Source organism: Xylocopa sonorina, chromosome 8 (genome assembly GCF_050948175.1).
Source record: "Xylocopa sonorina isolate GNS202 chromosome 8, iyXylSono1_principal, whole genome shotgun sequence".
NCBI lineage: Eukaryota > Metazoa > Arthropoda > Insecta > Hymenoptera > Apidae > Xylocopa > Xylocopa sonorina.
In genome coordinates this window covers 9,251,262-9,271,895 of record NC_135200.1, presented here as the reverse complement: position 1 = coordinate 9,271,895, position 20,634 = coordinate 9,251,262, and the positions used below count along the sequence as shown (strand labels likewise).

At 34.2% G+C, this 20,634-nt stretch overlaps 4 protein-coding genes across 10 annotated transcripts; 2 read left to right on the top strand and 2 right to left on the bottom strand.

Annotated features, from left to right (window-relative positions):
• The first annotated feature begins 281 nt into the window (after positions 1-281).
• On the top strand, positions 282-5,778 carry LOC143426491 (uncharacterized). 4 transcript variants are annotated; one of them, XM_076900002.1, is made up of 17 exons: positions 282-607; positions 829-1,094; positions 1,180-1,390; positions 1,466-1,782; positions 1,866-2,075; positions 2,169-2,348; positions 2,418-2,532; positions 2,595-2,779; positions 2,852-3,194; positions 3,315-3,429; positions 3,577-3,648; positions 3,999-4,101; positions 4,180-4,697; positions 4,810-5,002; positions 5,162-5,337; positions 5,412-5,481; positions 5,590-5,778. In XM_076900002.1, the coding sequence occupies exons 1-17, from the start codon at positions 539-541 to the stop codon at positions 5,612-5,614; spliced, it is 3,168 nt and encodes a 1,055-aa protein (XP_076756117.1). In that variant the 5' UTR covers positions 282-538; the 3' UTR covers positions 5,615-5,778. The 4 variants fall into 4 exon arrangements, with proteins under 4 accessions (XP_076756117.1, XP_076756115.1, XP_076756116.1 ...); XM_076900000.1 differs by having other exon boundaries at positions 1,177-1,390; XM_076900001.1 differs by having other exon boundaries at positions 284-607; positions 1,177-1,390; positions 4,813-5,002.
• A 1,092-nt stretch (positions 5,779-6,870) lies between these two features.
• On the bottom strand, positions 6,871-10,001 carry LOC143426497 (F-box only protein 21). The gene is made up of 9 exons (XM_076900011.1): positions 9,710-10,001; positions 9,059-9,331; positions 8,371-8,806; positions 8,164-8,294; positions 7,918-8,068; positions 7,631-7,834; positions 7,474-7,560; positions 7,154-7,388; positions 6,871-7,068 (listed from the first exon to the last, which is right to left on the bottom strand). The coding sequence occupies exons 1-9, from the start codon at positions 9,874-9,876 to the stop codon at positions 6,899-6,901; spliced, it is 1,854 nt and encodes a 617-aa protein (XP_076756126.1). The 5' UTR covers positions 9,877-10,001; the 3' UTR covers positions 6,871-6,898.
• A 1,231-nt stretch (positions 10,002-11,232) lies between these two features.
• Tektin-c (Tektin C) lies at positions 11,233-13,033 on the bottom strand. The gene is made up of 6 exons (XM_076899068.1): positions 12,892-13,033; positions 12,496-12,786; positions 12,136-12,408; positions 11,810-12,032; positions 11,521-11,739; positions 11,233-11,434 (listed from the first exon to the last, which is right to left on the bottom strand). The coding sequence occupies exons 1-6, from the start codon at positions 12,975-12,977 to the stop codon at positions 11,297-11,299; spliced, it is 1,230 nt and encodes a 409-aa protein (XP_076755183.1). The 5' UTR covers positions 12,978-13,033; the 3' UTR covers positions 11,233-11,296.
• Positions 13,034-13,385: 352 nt separating this feature from the next.
• Bre1 (E3 ubiquitin-protein ligase Bre1) lies at positions 13,386-19,273 on the top strand. Of its 4 annotated transcripts, none has more exons than XM_076898838.1 (16): positions 13,386-13,596; positions 13,711-13,885; positions 14,171-14,357; positions 14,417-14,605; positions 14,682-14,803; positions 14,887-15,123; positions 15,200-15,325; positions 15,560-15,733; positions 15,805-16,062; positions 16,154-16,285; positions 16,366-16,634; positions 16,716-16,869; positions 16,944-17,057; positions 17,154-17,538; positions 17,652-17,746; positions 17,820-19,273. In XM_076898838.1, the coding sequence occupies exons 2-16, from the start codon at positions 13,736-13,738 to the stop codon at positions 18,099-18,101; spliced, it is 2,874 nt and encodes a 957-aa protein (XP_076754953.1). In that variant the 5' UTR covers positions 13,386-13,596; positions 13,711-13,735; the 3' UTR covers positions 18,102-19,273. The 4 variants fall into 4 exon arrangements, with proteins under 4 accessions (XP_076754953.1, XP_076754951.1, XP_076754952.1 ...); XM_076898836.1 differs by having other exon boundaries at positions 17,136-17,538; XM_076898837.1 differs by having other exon boundaries at positions 15,560-15,739.
• The last annotated feature ends 1,361 nt before the right edge of the window (positions 19,274-20,634 follow it).

Genomic DNA, 20,634 nt, shown 5'->3' with positions numbered 1-20,634 from the left:
GCCTGTGCATTCAAATTTTAAGAACGGTTTACGCTCTCAACGGGGAATCACAGGTATAAAACGTAAAGATATCTAATTTTGCATGTCCGTGTATAATTTATTTCATATATTTGCGTTTCCTCATTGTAATGTAGAAAGTATCGTTTAATAATAAATATTATACGCGCGTGGGCACGTGGATTTTTCGAAAAATAAGTAATTCAGGATATAAATGAACGAGATAAACTTAACGGGATGAAATGTTTCCTGCACTGCTTGCCATAGATTATTTCACTTCATGGCGAATAGCGATTCATAACAATATCGAATTCTTGACGAGAAATTTTTCAAAGTACCTGGAAAGCATTTCGCGTATGTCCAACTAATTAATAAGCAAAAATGATTAATAACGGGTAGGTCTCGGGAATAACGTTTTGTTAAATCGGTACGTACAATTGAACAAAACCGGCAGAGATGAAATATGGGAGATGTGCATAGCTTTCAGAGCCTGGCGATACACGCAACGATCAATAACACCTGATTAAGCCTTTATTAATCAATGACAGACAGCATGGCTAGTACAGAAACATCAATTAATTCGAAAAACTCGGATGATCACAGTGTTGAGGTTCGTAAACGTCGGACACGATGGTTCCAATTTTCACAACTACTTTCAGGCAATATGTATTGTAAATACACACGTTGTATTACCCTACCCTTCGTTTTTATCTTTTCTTACAGCAAACGAAATAAAATAGCACCTTAATTAAGTGTAATTGTGTGTTCAAACTTATACGTTTAATGCTAATCGTTAACCATTGCCGTAAGTTTTTTCTTATTCTATTTCAGACACTAGCGGAAGTGTTCCGATGTTTTATTTGTATGGAAAAATTGAAGGATGCGCATCTTTGTCCCCATTGTAGTAAACTATGCTGTTACACGTGTATCAGACGGTGGCTCACGGAGCAACGTTCTCAATGTCCTCATTGTAGAGCTTCTTTACATTTACATGAACTAGTGAACTGTAGATGGGTTGAAGAAGTAACGCAGCAACTTGATACGCTTCAAGCAGTCGGTATCTCAAACTCCAGGCACGACGACTCAAATAGGGATAGGTATTTTATTTGTAACACAAAGCTTAGGATTTTGTTTCGAGTATCGTTAAATTCTGTATTAATTACTATGCGTTTCCTTAAGTAGGTGTACTGTGCATCACGAGAAACTATCTGTTTACTGCTGGACCTGTCACCGATGTATATGTCATCAGTGCGCGCTTTGGGGTGGCACTCATTCGGGACATACTTTTAAACCATTGGAAGAAGTTTACGAACAGCATGTTACTCAAATAAAAGGAGAAGTAGGTCAGTTGAAAAGAAGATTGATGGAGTTAATAAGCCTTGTTCAAGAAGTGGTGAGTATAAATCTCACATAATATATTAAATGTTTGAAAGTTACAGTATTCTTTCATCCACAAATCTTTTGCCAGGAACGAAATGTCGAGTCTGTAAGAGCTGCTAAAGACGAGAGAGTTCGAGAGATTAGAAATGCGGTAGAATTAATGATAGCACGCTTAGATTCTCAATTGAAGGCTAAATTGTTGACGTTGATGGGTCAGAAGAATTATCTGACATTAGAAACGGAACAACTTGAAGCTTTATTGCAGGAAGTAGAACATCAACTGCATACTTGCACTCGTTCAGAGCTTATAATCAAAAGTGCCGATGTCTCGCGAATGATACATCAAGTGCGAAAGAAACCGATGGCGAGTTTCATAACTGCACCCGTTCCAGCTGATTTTCACAGGTGTATAAATCGAATTTTTTGTGTATTTTGATTTCCGATATTTAATATTGTTAGAAAAAATATTACTGTACTTGTTCCTCTAGTGAAATTGTCCCAGGATACGACAGCGCTACATTTGCGATGCAAAATTTCACACAATTGCAGCTAAAAGCAGATCCAGTGTATTCTGCACCTTTGCACGTTAACGGATTGTGTTGGAGATTAAAAGTGTATCCCGATGGAAACGGTGTTGTGCGGGGAAATTATTTGTCAGTTTTTTTAGAACTAAGCGCTGGTTTACCAGAAACATCAAAGTACGAACAAATAATACTATTTTCACAATATTTAATCTTTTGCTTCCTACTTCAATTTAATTAGTACGTTTTAATTAAATATCATTTTTCCAGATATGAGTATCGCGTTGAAATGATTCATCAAGGATCTCGTGATACAAGTAAAAATATTGTTCGCGAATTTGCTTCCGACTTCGAAATTGGCGAATGCTGGGGTTACAATAGATTTTTCAGATTAGATTTGCTCGCCACTGAAGGATACTTAAATACTGAACTGGATACTCTTATATTGCGGTATGTATTATGAAATACATTATATCCCATGTGTTGATTGTGCATTTGTAACATAAAAATGAACGATAGATTTCAAGTTCGGCCGCCAACGTTTTACCAGCGTTGCAGAGACCAACAGTGGTATATCAGTCAACTACTTACAGTCCAGAATCAATATGCCACTCAAATTAATGAATTAAAAGAGGTATTATTTTAACGTAAAACGTTCGATTATACGTTCATAGATAAAATGTATTTCATTCGTAGAGATTGGCTATTGAAATATCACGAAACGCGATGGCAGCAACCAGAGTACCCAGTGGAGCTACATTATGCGGATCAACGCAGAACGTGATGTCTGTAACAATGCAGCAGCAAGCTGCAGGCGATCCATTGCTCAATTCCAATTCTACTCGTTCGACTGAAACATATCAAAATGGTACATCTACAAGGTAAAATTAATCAATCTCTGTCGAAAGTGTCACGTTTTAAGGGCTTGAATAAATCGGATGTTTTATTATTAGTAGATCAGCGCAGAATGCTATTTCTGGTGGAATTAACAGCGGCGTATCGTCAGATCAATTAATGCCGATGTGCGAATTAGGAGAGCTTTCCAATATGCGTCCTCTCGGCTCCTCTTCGACGTTATCGTCTATTTCGTCAAAAACAAGCTTGAAACAGCATAGAGCGAATAATTTGAGTATGGTTGAAGCTGAATCACCCAGTTTGCACAATGCAAACGACGGCCCGGCGGGAGATTGCCCAGCGACGAGTGTTCACTCCCCATCTCCTTCTTATTCTTCACCGACGGTGCTTAATCAGCAACCGCTGAATCTTCTGTCGAGTAGTAGCAGTAGCGATAGTGGAGTAAGACATTTAATGTAGCCAGATATTAAAAGTAATAAGCACGAAAACTTCCGATGTTTCTCTTATAAACGGTTTAATTTGGAAACTTGTATACAAATTCATAATTTATATTCATTATAGGAATTAAGTGAACATGATATATACTTAGACGAATGCGAACATAACGAACCAAACTTAACACTTCTGGATGACAATTCTAATGATGAAAATGATGTAGATGATGAAACGATGTCAGGTATGGTATACGTTATTATCACTAAGTAGAATATATTCAAAGTTTGTAACTTTAGATATTCAATCAAACTACATAAATTACCCCTTAACTGCTTAGATTAATTTCTTACATAATGTCATAATATAATGTGATAATATACTGAATTAGGTACAAGTTCAAACAGAGGTTCTGTAGATGATATGCAGAGGCATAGACAACGGGAAAGCAAGTTAAATAAAGGTGTTGAAAATGAAAAACCCACGAATGAAAAACCAGACGAAGATTTTGTGAAAGAAAATGCTACTTCTTACACTACCAGTTGCTTTCAAGCAGTCGCATAAGAAATTCTCAGTTCCTTTCTTGATTTAATCCCCGTCTCCTTACGTTTGGTTTTATAAACAAGAAATAAATATCCCCGTATATGTACTGTAATATAGTCCAAGTTACAGAATAATTTCAATTCAGTCGTATTGCCTGTATTTTTTTTCTATTTAAAGTGACTGTATAAATTTCATACATTTTGCGTTACCTATGGTACTAACCATTTATCGATTGCAATACACATTTTCTTTAGCAACATTTGTTTTTAGGTGAAAACGATGTCGAGGTTGCGGAAGCATTAACACCATGGATTCAGAATAAACAGCGTATAAAGCAACAAAGTAATCGCGATGCTGCAGGTGATACTTGCAGGTATATTAAATATTGAAATATAACTACAACCAAACAGCTATCTATATAATTTTAAATCATTTAAACTTACTGTGGTAGATTGCGAGGCAATGATAGTTTGGAAGATGAGATTATGTTGCTGCATTTATTTGAGATGCAAGATCGAAATTCTGCTTGGACCTCGTTGTGTTTTAATCAACACGTGGACGACACTTGTGAATCGAGAACGTCCTTGAGTGGTTTACAACATCATAATTCCAGCCCTTTACACTGTAACACTACACTGCCAAACCATAGTTCGTCCGCATTCGTTTCGCACAAACATCATGAACTTGACGCAACATGCAACGAACAGTTCGCTGACAAACGTACTACGTGTCCCTCACATCTTTGCCAGCCTCAGATCATGTGCAACGGAAGACCAAAATTAAGTCAATTATCCAACATTTGCCAGCAAGAAGTTTCCGGATTAATAGCTTGCGGAAGTCAAACTAGATCCGAGCCAGCGACTCGTTCAAATTCTATAGACTGTGAAAAAGACCTGCCAAAGGTACCTGTGGTTAACAAAATTAATCACGAGGTAGAAACGCCTAGGTCAGATTTGATAGTGCCAAGTGGTAAGTAAAATATTAAAAGTTCTCATACATTTAAACTGCACAATTAATCAGTTTATTTAGGTACATATACAATCAATGTTCGAATTGTACATAAGGTATATACTTTTTTTAGTAGCATTGGAGAGCAATAAAATTGTGTCGACACATTTATTATTGCGACGACAATCTTCACCGTCATCATCCACCAACATTAGCATTATAAGTAACGAGCACAATAAGATATTTGAATTTGAGCAATTGCTCGAGACTATCCAGTTTTCTCCGATATCTCAAAAAGACACTGCCAGTTGTTTTAATAAATTAAGGTACTGATATATTTTTTAAATTAGCTTTAATTAGTCTTAATTAAAAGATCTTAAAATGCCTCGTCTATAGCGTCAAATGGACGGCATCGAATTGTTAAAAGTATTATAGATTAGTAATCTTTCAGCATTGTTTAATCAATATTTCAAAATTATTAATAGGAAAACTATCCCATCAGAAAGGAAATCTAATAGCTGTACCACTGCCAATATAAAGTCTGCTACGCTTTCATTAGGACACGATGTCCCATCGTCGTCCACGAGCAGTGCAACGACAGATGCTATACCGAGCCCAAAAAATTACAGCTGGTCTCCGGCGTTGTATCAACATAAGCACAGTAAGCAAATTTCTCTAGGCTTTAATTGAAAGTTGAAGTAATAAATTCTAATAAAGCGATACGTCTTGCTTCAGGTCAAAAAAATGTCTTAGAGGCTATGCAAGCGTCTTCTAACGACACTTCCAACAAATGTACCGCGGAAAAGTAAATAGCAAACAGTGTTTTGTTAAAGAAATATTATTTACACTCTTCACAATTTTATAAATACAGAGTATTTAAAAAGTATAATGTTACGTATTATTATCGTTACAGGTCGTTGGAAGAGACTAACTCGTGAAATTTGCCTTGAATCGCATCTGTCGTTTAATGTTACAAATGTTCTGTGATTCCTTATTTATCTACATGTTAATTAATATTATTAGAAGCGATAGAAAAGTAACAAGGACATTAAAAATTCGAAACTTGACATTTCATTATTTTAACGTGGTAAGTGTAATACTTTAATAACAACATTTTATAGCAGGTACTAAATACTATCGAGAAATTAAATACAAAAAGTTGCCTTTCTCATATAACTGTAATGTTTCTTTTTTCAGCTCGTAAGGCATATATATAAAAACAAAAAGCGACAAACATCATTCCATATTAAGTAGTTTGGTTTACACTATTTATCATTATTTATTATATAATATGTGTGTTACTATACTTTTAGGAACAAAAATTCCAGTTTACTCAGATTCGAATATTAATATATTGTATAGCATCGAAATACTCAATATGTTTATCTCTGTGAATGGTTGTGGTGTTACAAGTATTATGAGAACAAAATTTTGTATTATTTTTATGTGATTGCTTGTGACTACACATAAAGCGAGCACAGCCCATGACAGTAAAATAAAATAAAAAGCATACCTATATATAAATAAATATTTACTGTTCTATATCTAGTATGTACTTAATAGATGGTATGCACATATGCACAAATTGACCTTACTCAATAATTTGCGAATCAGATTCAAACATTACTCATTACAAAATTTTTTATACTTTATAAAAAGATGAGTTAATTATTGTTTGCAGTTCAGGCTTTGGCGCTTATTACATTTACATCACACTTATGTAATAAAGTGTTAGTAAAACACGAATTACTTTTTACCCTTATTAGACATTATCAAATACAATTGCATACACCTATATCACATATGAATGAGGTTAAGAGTCAGCTCTAGGTTGTTAGAATGTTTATAATACAGCGTCATTACCAATATAATTTATCTTATCTAAACTGTCAACAAGTTATAGAGAATTAGATGTATACAATACAGTTTATACTATTACTATATAAGTCAATTACTGTACATACAAATTTACAACTTGCGTTTAACACTAAAAAGTAAGCTGGTTTCGTCCTTTGCTTCCTTTTCTGTTTAACACAAACATTATTAAATCTATTAAAAATTTCGTAACGTAAAAAAATTTCATCGTGAAGTTTACAGAGAATGAAAAATCTATTTTTCTTATAAATTTTTCTCTGTAAATATGGCTGGTATCATATACATGAGATATATAATACGGTAAAGTAACTCAGCAACTCAGTTAGGATAAATGAATTGGATATCATTCATTTTTCCACGAATTTAGCAACTAATTCGTTGCGAACTTGTTCATCGTCCGGATATTCTCTTGCGTTTTCTTCGTTTGGTATATAGTGAGTACCGCTGAACTTACAAAAATATCTGCCAATTGCGTGATGGTCTATCCACTGTGGGTTAGACGCTAGTACTAAATTCTCTATTAATAAATTCACATTGTCATTTTGGAATATTCTATTCATCTTTTGTCTTACAGAATAAATTAATGTTAACAATAGTATTACCTTGAGCCACATAGCAATGCGATCCACGATCCAATATATGATAAAATGGCTGTTCTAGATCTCCATCCGGGTCCTCACCGTATACTTCGTTCATCCATTCTTTGGCCGCCATACAACAGGCATCCCAACCTGTTATTACACATAAGTACTCATCTACTCTGTGCATCATTATCAATCCTATCGCGTACTTTACTTGTGGAGTTCTTTTTTTTGGCATTATATTATGCATATATACCTAATTGCAAAAAAAAAACATGGAAAATATGTAAAGTCATAAATGTCAATAATTTGTAATTGTATGAAATATGCAATTATATTACTTCTATCTCGGGTTGTAAATTTTGTTGGTATTCTTGAAGCGATTTTGAAATAGTTATTGCTTCTTGCCTTGATATTAACTCTGGATCCTAAACAATTTAACAATATTATTACGAAAATCTATTTAAAATCTTGTTCTTGTTAATTTCTTCAACATACCTTTAGCATATTATCTACTGTTTTTACTAATTCAGTTAAGTCTATGTGTTGCACAGTGTAAATTTCTGCTAATTCTAAAATTGTTTTAGTGTCATTGGGTTGGATCATATGTTGAAGTTCAAGAGTGGACCGCAATCTTGTGATTCTATCATTTATATGTTGTGTAGCAGCTAGTTTTAAGTTATCTACCATTCTCGTTACTACCTGTTGAAAGTTGTTATTATATAGTATAAATAGTAAAAACAATACATAAAATAATGATTCTTATGTTCAGAAGAAATACAAACCTCTATAGCAGATGCTGCATCGCGAATATTATACTTTTCTATTGGACACTTTGAGATACCACCAATTCTAGGGCAATTTTTCTTAGTTAAGAATTGACCGCCATTGAAGACATCAATATAAAAATTTTCTGCATTCTTGGATTCTGAATTACTAAAATAAGATATATTGTGTACAGAATATGGAATCAAATTCCCACCACATTGTATATAGACTGTGAATCTCTGACATGTTAATTAGAAACTTACTATCTTTCTCTCCATCGTAACAAAAAATGAGACGGAAAACTAACAGGCTCACAACGTATTCCAAGTCTTCGAGCAACACTTTCGAATACTATTGCCAAAGTTATAGGAATCCCATGTCTATCTTCTAGAACCTGGTAAACAAGTTATACATATTCAAAACTTACATTATAATTTAAAATTTCATTCTTATTAATTCACATAACTTACACGATCAATAAATAAATTTTCTAATGAATAGTACATCTTTTCGTTTCCATGGAACGCTAACTTTTTAAATAATACTGTACACAATGCGTTTGTTATTTGTTTTGAATCTGAAACACTCCATTGATTGTCATCGATAATATTATTCTTCCAGAAAGTGAATGTTTCTTTTGGTACTGAAAATATAGGATGAGCTGGATGATGTTCTCTAAGTAGCTCTTTGGTTTGTTCCGCAATATTATCTAATTTAGAGGATATTGCCAAGTACGATATATGTTTCTCTGCTTGACTCCACTGTGCTACAATAGTTGCACCGCGTTCCAAAGTTTGTTGCTTCGGTGGCAGAGAAATAAATTTTTCCCATTCAGTTTTCAAATGCTTTTGCCTTAAGTAACGCACAACAGTAAGAGCATAATATCTGAGTGTCAAGTTGCCGGACCTGAAAAAGTTTATCATAACATTCTTAATCCATTTTTTATATGAAACATATTGATTACATCACTCTCAATACCAAAGTTATGAACATGCAAATTCACTTTTCAAATTATGAAATGGTCCAAATATGTTTTTTACAATACAATAAGTATAATCAATCATATGATTACATTTCATATTCAATTGTGTATGTACAGAATTTACTGAATTATATGCTCATGTTATTGGCACCAGAATGACAATACTATGGTTATACCTAGCAGGACATTTAATCAAGCTAACAAGTTCGTCCACTAAAAAATAATAGGCCAATGGATGTGCACCTTCCTCCGGACAAAACAAAGGATCGTATTCTTTAAATTCTGAATTACATAATCCCTGCTTTTTATAATGTTTACTAGACATTAACGATAAGAGGTAAAGTAATTTTTTCCTGCTGTTCACGCTAGCTTTTACTTCTTCCCTCCAGTTTATTATCTTGCCTTCTAACTCCTTGCTTGTCTGATACACTTCTTCCAGGAATGGCCACCTGTCATAGAAAACAAAAGATTGATATCATTCAGAGAAAAATACTCAGAAAAACTGTTTAAATTGTCTATCTGAAGATACACAGTGTGTAACAGTAGATTGGAATTAGCTTATCAGTCATTTTATGATTATGTTTCTTTGTATGTAAAATTTACGTAAACAATACACAGCGAGAAATCTGTGTCTGAAATTATATTGGAAATTTGTATTTCACCTAAAGATCAGTTTACTAAATCCAAAAATCTCCAAGAAATATCACCATATTTTAAGTACACAGGGAAGATCGTGATCTTCGAAAGCAAACAGCGAGCGATCCGTTGGATTCTTTGTTGAACTGAAAAAAGGGCTACGAACTTGTCAAATTGGTCGAACCACGTACCTTTGGAAAAATTTCGTCTTCCAAAGTTTATTGTTCTCGTTAACGACCGCGCGCAACGTTTTGCACGTCGAGCCGAAATTGATCACGTCCGACAATTCGAGTCGTTTGTCTTCCAAAATGTGCACAATTACCTCGCTGGGTAACGAGATTATCGTGTCGCTTGCCATTCCTTCTCGAGCCTCTCGCTGCGATGAGCGACCAAATATAAATGACAGGTTCAAAACAGAACTTTTGACATATAGAATAGAATCGTGCAATCGAGTGAAACACCGTCCCAACAGGCATCTGCCATCACACTAACACAACGGACGGAAACGTTCAGAACGCGAAGGCATAAAAATTGACGCTATCAGAAAGGAACGTAGATAAGGGGGAAAAACTACGTTCACACTGTTGTTTTTAGCTAAACCGCAACACTACTGAATCATTGGCAATAAACAGTTACATAGTATGTTTCGCTCGAAGTAACTGTCACCCAATGGGACCAGCATTGCTATCAAGGTTAATACACGAACTTCCAATAGTATCTTTTCATTGAAGCGCAATTTACAAAGTAGCAAAATATATATATGTATACGTGCAGGATGATTTACTACTCGTGTGACAAATTTTTGACAGCTGATACTACACCTCAAAAGCAACAAAAAAGTTCATATAAACCTGTTTGCAAAAATGGCAGAGAAAATTGGGATTTTTGTTTCTTCAGAGAAACAACAGTTTCACTCGTATTATTGATTGCATCTTCCAAACCGTTACTCCTACAAGAAAATGACAAACAATATTAAAAAGAGCAGTAACTTTCCTATTATAATAGAATCCCTCTCTCAGCTTAATTACAGAATTTTAAAGTACTGCTGATTAAATAAAAAAATTCCTTAATTTTCATTGAATTGAAACAGTCAGATAAATTATATCTCCCGCTTTAGAGGTAAGAGAGAGAAAGATATATACAAAAGCTATAAGAAAGAGTGAGACAGATGAAATGGACCCTCTTCTAGAACCCGTGGCGCCATCTCTGTGAAAAGTGCTCAAACTGGTCGCTCAGCGTTATCGACAGCGAAGTGAACTTGTGAAACACTAGCGCCATCTGTTGGAGAATCGCTGAAACTAGTCGAGAATTAGTTTCAGTACTTTCCTCAGAGATGGCGCTAGTGTTTGAGTAGTTCACTTCGCTGTCGATAACGCTGAGCGACCAGTTTGAGCACTTTTCACAGAGATGGCGCCACGGGTTCTCCAGCAGAGTGGGTAGCATCTGTCTCACTCTTTCTTATAGCTTCCGTATATATCTTTCTCTCTCTTACCTCTAAAGCGGGAGATATAATTAATCTTACTCTTTTAATTCAATTAAGGAATTTCTTTATTTAATCAGCAGTACTCTAAAATTCTGTAATTAAGGTGAGGGAGGGGTACTATTATAATAGGAAATTTACTGCTCTTTTCAATATTGTTTGTCATTCTCTTGTAGGACTTAGGAAGATGCAATCAATAATATGAGTAAAACTGCTTTTTGATTTTTTATTATTTATATTTTATTACAATTGTTTGTTGGATAGAAGTTGACATAAGATGTACAATTTTTTAACGAAATTAATACGCATGATAGTTCATACTTTGACGAAGAGTCATACAGTCCACTTCGTCAATTTTTAATGTGTTCGTTTTTACATTGATATCCTCCTCGATCTGAATTTGCGTCTTTAATAAATAACGCAATGATGCCTGAGCCTGGAAGAATTTGTTATTTACGCACTGTTCTCAGCTGATGCTAAGTACGGTAGTATAATAAATTGTAGAAAATGTATAACGTAAACCTCAAACATAGTTGCTTGCAATTTCGACACGACTTCGCGTAAATCGTACACCTCCTTCACGAGATTAGTTTCAACCAAATCTCGCGTAAGCTCCAATCCTGGTCTTTGGCAACGATTACCAAGTCTTGTATGCGCCAATGCTAAAAACCGTTCTTTTTCAGCAATCGATATCTCGATGCGCGTAATATTCTGCTTCATATCAGCCGCTTGCCGCATTACCTATATGGCGTGCATACATTTTTATTATACCTTTTTAATATACCCTTTTGATTATTGCACGAGTACACACCTCAGAGTGTTGTAACTCCAGTTTTGTTTTCGCTTCTTTCGTTTCCTCGATCCGCTGTCTGAAGGCCTCATCAGTGGAGTGTTTCTGTTCGTTTAGATCATCGATCGTTTGTTTTATAATCGTATCGATGTAACAGCGCAATGGTTTGGCGCTATTTACCTCTTGCGACGCAGCGATGATATTGTTATTAGTCTGCATTTCCCATTCGTTCAGTTCTATGGTTCTAAACATACAGAAGCAAATCTTATAAATATGAGACTAGATCATTTTTCAAAATATTACAGCTAGGAGAAACAGAAGGGTATAAGAAATCAAATGGTACCCACGATGGGTCAAGGCGCGAGGTACCGTGATAAGTGCTTAAATTTAAACTGTTCTCTTTCAGAGTTAAATTATGCTTATCGATACGTAAGTTATTCTCCTTGTCCTCGAGTTCGTGGTCCATGTAGTAAAGCGTCGCTTTCAATCGACGTATTTGCTCCTGGGTATGCTCTAAAATTCGAACCAACAAATTCTCCGCGCCCTTGATCACTTCGCATTCTTTCAGCAGTTCTATCTCGACGTCGTCGTGAACCAAATCGATCCCCAATCGATGTTCCCTGAAATCGAGACAAGAGAAGAACATCGTTCGCATATAAAAATGTGGATATTAATTAACAACGACGTATTTCTTTTGTAGGCGAGACCTAAATACGAGACATCTTTCGCAGATAACGAGAGCGTTTCTTCTCACGGACGACAGAGCATCCATAATGCGCTCCTTGTACATCGACAGAGCATCGATTTCGAGGACAACTTCTTTTCTTATACGCAACAATTCCGTCTTACGAAATTCAATATCCTCGACCTTTTCTCTCAATCTGTGATCCGTTTCTTCTTTATTATCCCGCGCTGTTTCTGAACTGGATTCGCAAACGCGTTCAGATTCGCTTAGCAATCGCTCCGCTAACTCTTGCTGTGCCTCTGAACATCGATATCTGTAATTACGTATTATTTAAATCATACGAAAGGGATAAGATGTATTCTCTGCGCGAACGAATATTTCTTCTTTTTACCTGATGTCAAATATGCATATATCATACCTGTGACGATTATTTAAATGCCATTGTTGCAGAGTAAATTTCAAAGGTGGTGGCGGGACCAACGTAGGCGCGTAACTGTTCAACATTTTAATTCTTAATTTCGAAAATCCTCTTAACAATCCAAAGGCACGGTGTTCTTTCAAAGAAGCTTCCTCATAAGTTTGATCTATATATAAAGAGCCAGTATAGAGTTGGTTTCTATGGAAACACTGTCTACAATTTCGAAGAAACTTATTCAAGAATTATATAAGTTTATCTGGTTACCTTACAGCTCGACGCATTTGTGTTCAGTCAAAAAAGCGTTTACGGTTGAGATTTTGTTGTTCCTTAAAACAAGTGGTGCTAGCGCGCAGTCATTTTTATGGAAGAAGAAAAAAGAAAAGTAGAGATCTGTCTCGTTTGACTCTACTCTAGCATAGAGAAGAGCCGTTCAGCCGGTTTCCCATCTACGTTAACTTCGTAGCCATGGTGAACGTCGATGTTTTCGCCTTGTTTTTTGATTTGCCGCGTATGCAACGCCGTTACACAATGGCGGCTTCCGTTACAAGCATATACTTTTTGTCAGCCGTTTTCATTAAAATGTAAAGGATCTGTCGAAAGTGCGCTCTTTTCGACAGGTTTCAGGCGGCTAAAAATGACATAGTAATATCGAAACTGTAAGGTATTTGCGGAGAGGATCGTCGTACATCAAATACGTGTTACAAGGTACGGTTTCTTTTGATCAATAACAAAATTTCGTAGACTGCGAACGATAAATCGCGTACAGTAAAATATTCGTTCCTCGTCTCGGAAGGCATCTCACGTTTTCTGCTTGTTTAGAGAACGGGAAAATATTTGCAGCAAAATGTCAAAGCGACCAGCAGACAGTGGGGACTCGGGTTCCCAGCCACCTATCAAAAAAGTTCAATTCGAGCCGATTTTGATCGGGCCTATCTCAACGCTCGAAGAAATGGACATGAAAGTTTTACAGTTTCAAAATAAAAAGCTGGCCCAGGTATATTTCCAAGTGCACCCGGAATTTTTTAAAGAGCACACGAATTTACAGTGCTCGCAAAGAGTACTGTTAATTAAAATGTTCATCGGGAGATTACAATGCATTAATTTGCTTCTGATAAAAGTATTTTACACTTTAGATATCGCATATGCTGACATATTGTTTGATATATATCGTATCATTTTATTGTTAATTGTAATTGTTCGTTTTTTGACCTACACTCTTGTATCGCAACGTAGAATTACAATTTCAGTTTCTATATCGTATGGTACATTTAACTTTCAGAGATTAGAACAACGTCATAGAGTAGAGGCTGAATTGAGACAACGAATAGAACAATTAGAGAAACGGCAGATGCAAGATGATGCGGTACTTAACGTTGTTAATCGTTATTGGAATCAATTGAACGAAGACATACGTGTACTGCTTCAGAGGTTTGATGCTGAAACAGCCGATGAATCGGAGAATAAAAGTAAGAAATAATGATGAATTATAATTTTCAAACAATTAGATATTCGTATGCAATTACAGATGAAAGTGAAGCTACAACGTCGTTTCTCATGCAACTTTCTTCATGGGACAAGGAAGAGTTGGATGACAAATTGGCAAATCGTGTACAAGTATCTAAACGTGCAGTTTCAAAGGTTGTACAAGCATTTGATCGTCTTTCCCAAAGAAATGAAAAAATTACCCTCGCGCTTAAAGGAGAATTTGATGGAGGTACCTTTATTCTAATTACCATTGATCGGAGAAAGTGTAATGTACTGTAATCAAGATCAACAATATCATGTTTCAGAAGAAGCACCTAATATTGATGAAGTTGTGCGCAGAGCAAATGCTGAGATACAAATGGAAAATAGGAATCTTCAAGCTATAAATATACAACTTCATGAAAAATATCATACTATTTCATTAAAAGTAAGTTAAACATGTTTTTCAATAAGCTATGTTTTCATGTGCGTATCATTAAGACAAGTTTATGTTTAAATACATCTTGGTAGATGTCGGAATTACAAGATACAATAACTGGTAAAGATACGCTTGCTGCCGAGCTTCGTAACCAAGTGGACGATCTTCAGTACGAACTGAATAAAGTACGTGCACGTAACGACAAGTTAGAGCATCATTTAGGAGAAGCGATTGAAAAGTTAAAAGCATTTCAACAAATACACGGTACAGACGAAAAGGGCAGCAATAAACCAAATACCTTGGTTGCATCAAGTGTGTCGCAAACGAAGGTATCAAATAATTACGATATTTCATTATGCACTGTTTTTTAATTGAAATCAATAGGTAATTTCTGATTCCATACAGCTTGAAGATTTGCAGAGAGAATTGGAAGAGACTAGAGAACTAGCTAATAATAGGTTACAAGAATTAGATAAACTACATCAACAACATCGTGATGCATTGAAAGAAGTAGAAAAGTTAAAAATGGATGTGAGTTTTTTGGTTTTTGTGCACGACTTTGCTGCACCCAGTGCAGAATGTAAATTAATGTCTTATTCAATAAATACTCATGTTATACTTGCTTTCGGTTGTTTCTTGTGTTTTACTTCTTTACATTTGATTAAAAAGTATGAATAGAATATTATTTTTTATCTATATATATATATTTAAATATTGTTTATTGTTTTTTAAATTTGTTTTGTGAAAAGTTATTTATATTTGCAGATACGTCAACTTCCAGAATCAGTAATTGTTGAGACAACAGAGTACAAATGTTTGCAGTCCCAATTTTCTGTATTATACAATGAATCGATGCAGTTGAAAACCCAACTAGATGATGCCCGTCAACAATTACAGTCCAGCAAGAACGCTCATTTACGTCACATTGAAATGATGGAGGCAAGTGTGTGTGTCATATTTTTTGTAAAGCTGTCTGTAGAGATTTATTTTAATTTCCTGAATATTTTTAGAGCGAAGAATTGATGGCACAAAAAAAGCTACGCGGAGAGTGTATACAGTTGGAGGACGTCTTAGCCCAATTACGGAAGGAGTATGAAATGTTAAGAATTGAATTCGAGCAAAATTTAGCCGCAAATGAGCAAACAGGCCCGATCAATCGTGAGATGAGACATCTGATTACATCTTTGCAGAATCATAATCAACAACTTAAAGGCGAAGTTCATCGTTATAAACGAAAATACAAAGAAGCTTCGTCGGAAATACCGAGGGTATATATATTACTGGGATATTAGATATTTTAAAAGAGAGTAAATTAATGGAATATAGGTATTTACAGTTGTTATCCGTGCTTTATTATAGCTAAAGAAAGAAATCGAGGAATTAACGACAAAGTTGGGCCAACAAACGTCTCAGGAAAACAAAGAAGGGAATAATTCAGACGGTAGTGGGAAAGAAGAGGATGCATCGAATTCTCTTCCAGGTTCTACACAGGTTAAATATATTGTTTGAACGTATTTATATTTTCAGAAGCTTTCACGAAAATGTTTCTTCAAATTTTTATATCGATATAGATCAAAGAAGAAAGTGGAGTCTCAATAAAAAGAGAGTCTGGAGAAGAAGAAGTAGAAACAATTGAAGTTGGAGAAGGTGAAGGAAATAAAGGCACGCCGGATTCTTTAACCTTGACGTCTCCAACTCTTAAGAAAGAGAAAGATATCAAGCGTGAGAAGGACATAAAGAAAGAAGCTATTAAAACAGAACATCGTGATCCTGCTCATCGTACCAAAGATACGAAAGTAGCGGAATCAGAACTTGTTAGAGATCTGAAGGCACAACTTAAGTATGTTGTATATATCGTTTTTAATTCGAATCAATTCGTGTTTAATTTATATTTACTAAAGTTGAGACGTTCTAATTACAGAAAGGCTGTGAATGAAATGAAAGAAATGAAATTGTTGTTAGATATGTATAAGGGTGTTGGGAAAGAGCAAAGAGATAAAGTACAATTAATGGCAGCTGAACGAAAAACAAGAGCAGAATTAGATGAATTACGACAACAGATAAAGAAAATTCAAGTATGTATTCAGAAGAGTTTCTGTTTTTACGATTCGTTGTTGTAAGATGTTAACAAGAAGTTGATATTTTTCAGGAAAGTAAACGAGAAGAGCGTAAAAAGTTGGCGGATGAAGATGCACAAATAAAGATTAAAAAATTAGAAGAACAGGCGTACACGCTTCAACGTCAGGTTGCTTCTCAGAAACAGGTAACTTTATATATTTGATGAATTCCGAAAAATATTTATAATCGCTTAAACCTGTGAGCAATCGGTAATGCTAAACAGAATTGTGTGTGGTTTCAGGAAGAGGAAGCTCTTCTGAATGAAATGGAAGTAACTGGCCAAGCTTTCGAGGACATGCAAGAGCAAAATTCCAGGCTAATTCAACAACTGCGCGAAAAGGATGACGCGAATTTTAAACTTATGACAGAAAGGATCAAGAGTAATCAGTTACATAAATTAGCTAGAGAGGAGAAAGATGTTTTAAAGGAACAAGTTTCTACACTAACAACACAAGTCGAAGCTGCTAATGTGGTCGTTCGTAAATTAGAGGAAAAAGAACGACTTTTACAAAATTCACTTGCTACCGTCGAAAAAGAATTAGCTTTAAGACAACAGGCGATGGAGATGCATAAACGGAAAGCTATCGAAAGCGCCCAATCTGCAGCAGATTTAAAGCTTCATCTTGGTAAGACATTTATTTGATTATAATTTCAGCTGAGATCTACAGGAGGCTACATTACAATTACTTCGCAGAGATATCGTTGGTATACATTTGTTTTTTAACGTTATTCTGTTTAGAAAAGTACCATTCACAAATGAAAGAAGCCCAGCAAGTTGTAGCTGAGAAAACTAGCTCTTTAGAAGCAGAAGCATATAAAACAAAAAGATTACAGGTGAAGTCGTCGGTTTATTAAGTGATTTTGTTAGAAACTTTTATTCGAGTAACACTGCCACGTTTAATTACAGGAAGAAATAGCTCAGTTGAGACGAAAGGTCGAAAGAATGAAAAAGATAGAACTTGCTGAAACCTTGGATGAAGTGATGGCTGAAGAACTTCGAGAGTACAAAGAAACTCTTACTTGTCCTTCTTGTAAAGTGAAGCGAAAAGATGCGGTTTTAACAAAATGTTTTCACGTATTCTGTTGGGATTGTTTACGTACACGATATGAAACTAGGCAACGAAAATGTCCAAAATGTAATTGTGCTTTTGGAGCTAATGATTATCATCGCCTATATCTTTCCACATGAAGAAGGAAGGTTTAAATTATTAAAATTCACATGTCTGTTGATTCGATCGTTGGAAATCTTTTCTAAGACGATAACGATGTGCATTTTCTCTTATACATATTTCTTATTTATTGTCATGATCATTGGTAAATGAAAAATACAATTGCATATGTCTTGTGAAGCAAAAGTATTGGAGAGAATAAAGTTTGTAAAAAAGTTGCTACTACTTCGTCGAGTGTACTATTGAAAAGTAATGCTGCATTTTTTAACAATTTGCTTAGTGATACATCACTGTCAATGAGTTAAATACAGTTTACATAAATTTTGATCTCATACAAAAGGCGAAGTGAAATATTCGGAAAGGTATTTTTTTACAGTAGCACAACGAAAAAGATACTAAAGCAGTGAACTGTATTATCATTTTATTTCGTCTTAAAATCGTCGTAAAATTTGAATAAAAAAATAGCCAGAATTTTAACGATGATTCGAAGTGGTAGATATATATTGTAATATATTATAAATAGACATTTAAAATATCTACACGTACATTACTAAAAGATATCGTTACTTCTTGAAGAAACGAAGACATTTATTTAACAATTATTAAATTACTTTATAAAAAATGTTCTTACTTTTAAGATATTGAAGAAGTTTTAGTTTCGTAAGAATCGCTAGATACTACATTTTCCAGAATGATTGAAACGTTAAGGAATTAAAAATCAATAATTAATTTATTGCAATGAGATCGTATGGAATACGTGAATACTAGAAAAAGCACTTGATTTAGAAATCTTTACTTCTTCATTTGAAATGTTTCTTTTTATATTTTGCCCTAGTGTAATATCTTTTTTCTACTTTTGTTAATAAATATTTTAGTTCTTCTGTGGAACAGGGAAACATGAAAATGTTTCTAGTATATATTACACATTAGAATATACATAAATGTCAATTTAAGAGAACAAGATTAAATGTAAAAAAAAAGTAGAATGATAATCATCGTTCAATGATGTAATTTACAACATTTTGTAACAAAGATGGAGGGATGTGTATCGATAGTTTAAAACTTAAAGTGGAAGATAGCTTTTAAATCACATTTTTAATGGTTTATAATAATTGATTGTACCATGTTTTTAAAAGAAATTAACAAATGTATCAAGTTATTATAGTAAAGGGTGTTTCCTGACTTACTAGAAGTCTGATGTTATCTCTTAATTTTTTACGTGTAAATTTCACGAAATACATAAAGTTTTCCTCCGCAATAGTAGCATACAATTACCTTTCATGTTAGTAAAAATAATAGTAACGACAAATTACAGAAAATTTTGGTATTTCGCAATGACTTCTCATAATCATTTATAATCCATGAACATTTTTCAGCTATAAATTTCGAAATTATTTTAAGAAAAACAAAATCCTAAATATGTAAAAATAAAATGTCTAATTAAATTATATGTGTACATATATAAATACACATCTTTTTTTAATGAATGTTTACTACACCACCCATAAATAAATTCTTCAAAAATGGAAAATAAAACTTAATGTAACGAATTATTATTAGATCAGTTGTAGTATTAAATTTGCTGAAGTTAATATTACTTGAAAATCGCGTGATCGAACAATCTTGCTAATTGTACGACCGTCGAAAAACAATCCAACCATAAATAATATTTTCTTTGCAATTTTGTAAACCGTCTTGTATACATATATTTATTGCAATATAACAATAATACAATAAATTCAATATTGTAAATTTATTTATCGGAAGCGAGGGACCTATCGTCCTTTTACAGTTTTAATTATTATCATTATCGTCGGCAATTATTAGTAAACAAATCATCTAAATATCATATTAAATAAGGCTCGCTATCGTTAAGGGATAATCGGAAATTCTTTGATACATCTTGCACTTTACGAAATATATGACGAACACTTTATTATATGCAAGTTTCTGTCCAATGAAAAAGCATATATTATGTACGTGTATCTACGTTTACACGTGTATACACGTAAAAATTTGCATTTAAGTACGAATGGAGGACAAATACATTTTACAATTCTCTGATAATAGAATTCGGTGCTCCCTATATATATAGTAATCAAAACTCTCTTTATGCTAATTTCCCTTACACGCGCAATGTAAAATATAATTATACAAACAACATCCTGCATAGAATCGAAAGCTAATTAATTTAACGAAACCTACTGCACAGTAAATTGTATAAAAAGATCTTACAAACCCATTTTTCGTTTAACAAATTCTTTAGTAAAAATCAACTGTCAAGTGTTCTAATATAAACAGTACGAGTCGTTTCTCTAATTGTTTGTATTAATACGGTATGTATTTTGTTTTCTTCTTCTCTAACTTCCTATTATCCTGATAAGTTAGTACAATTAAATATTTGTATAAAAAGTGTTTTGTATTTAAGCAAAGAAGTTCCAACGATGCCACGAGATAACTTGTATGTATGCGGATGAAATTCATTATGTATGAAAGAAGTGTATAACAAAAATTCGAAAACTGAAAGTAGAAATATCGCGTATTCGCAACAAG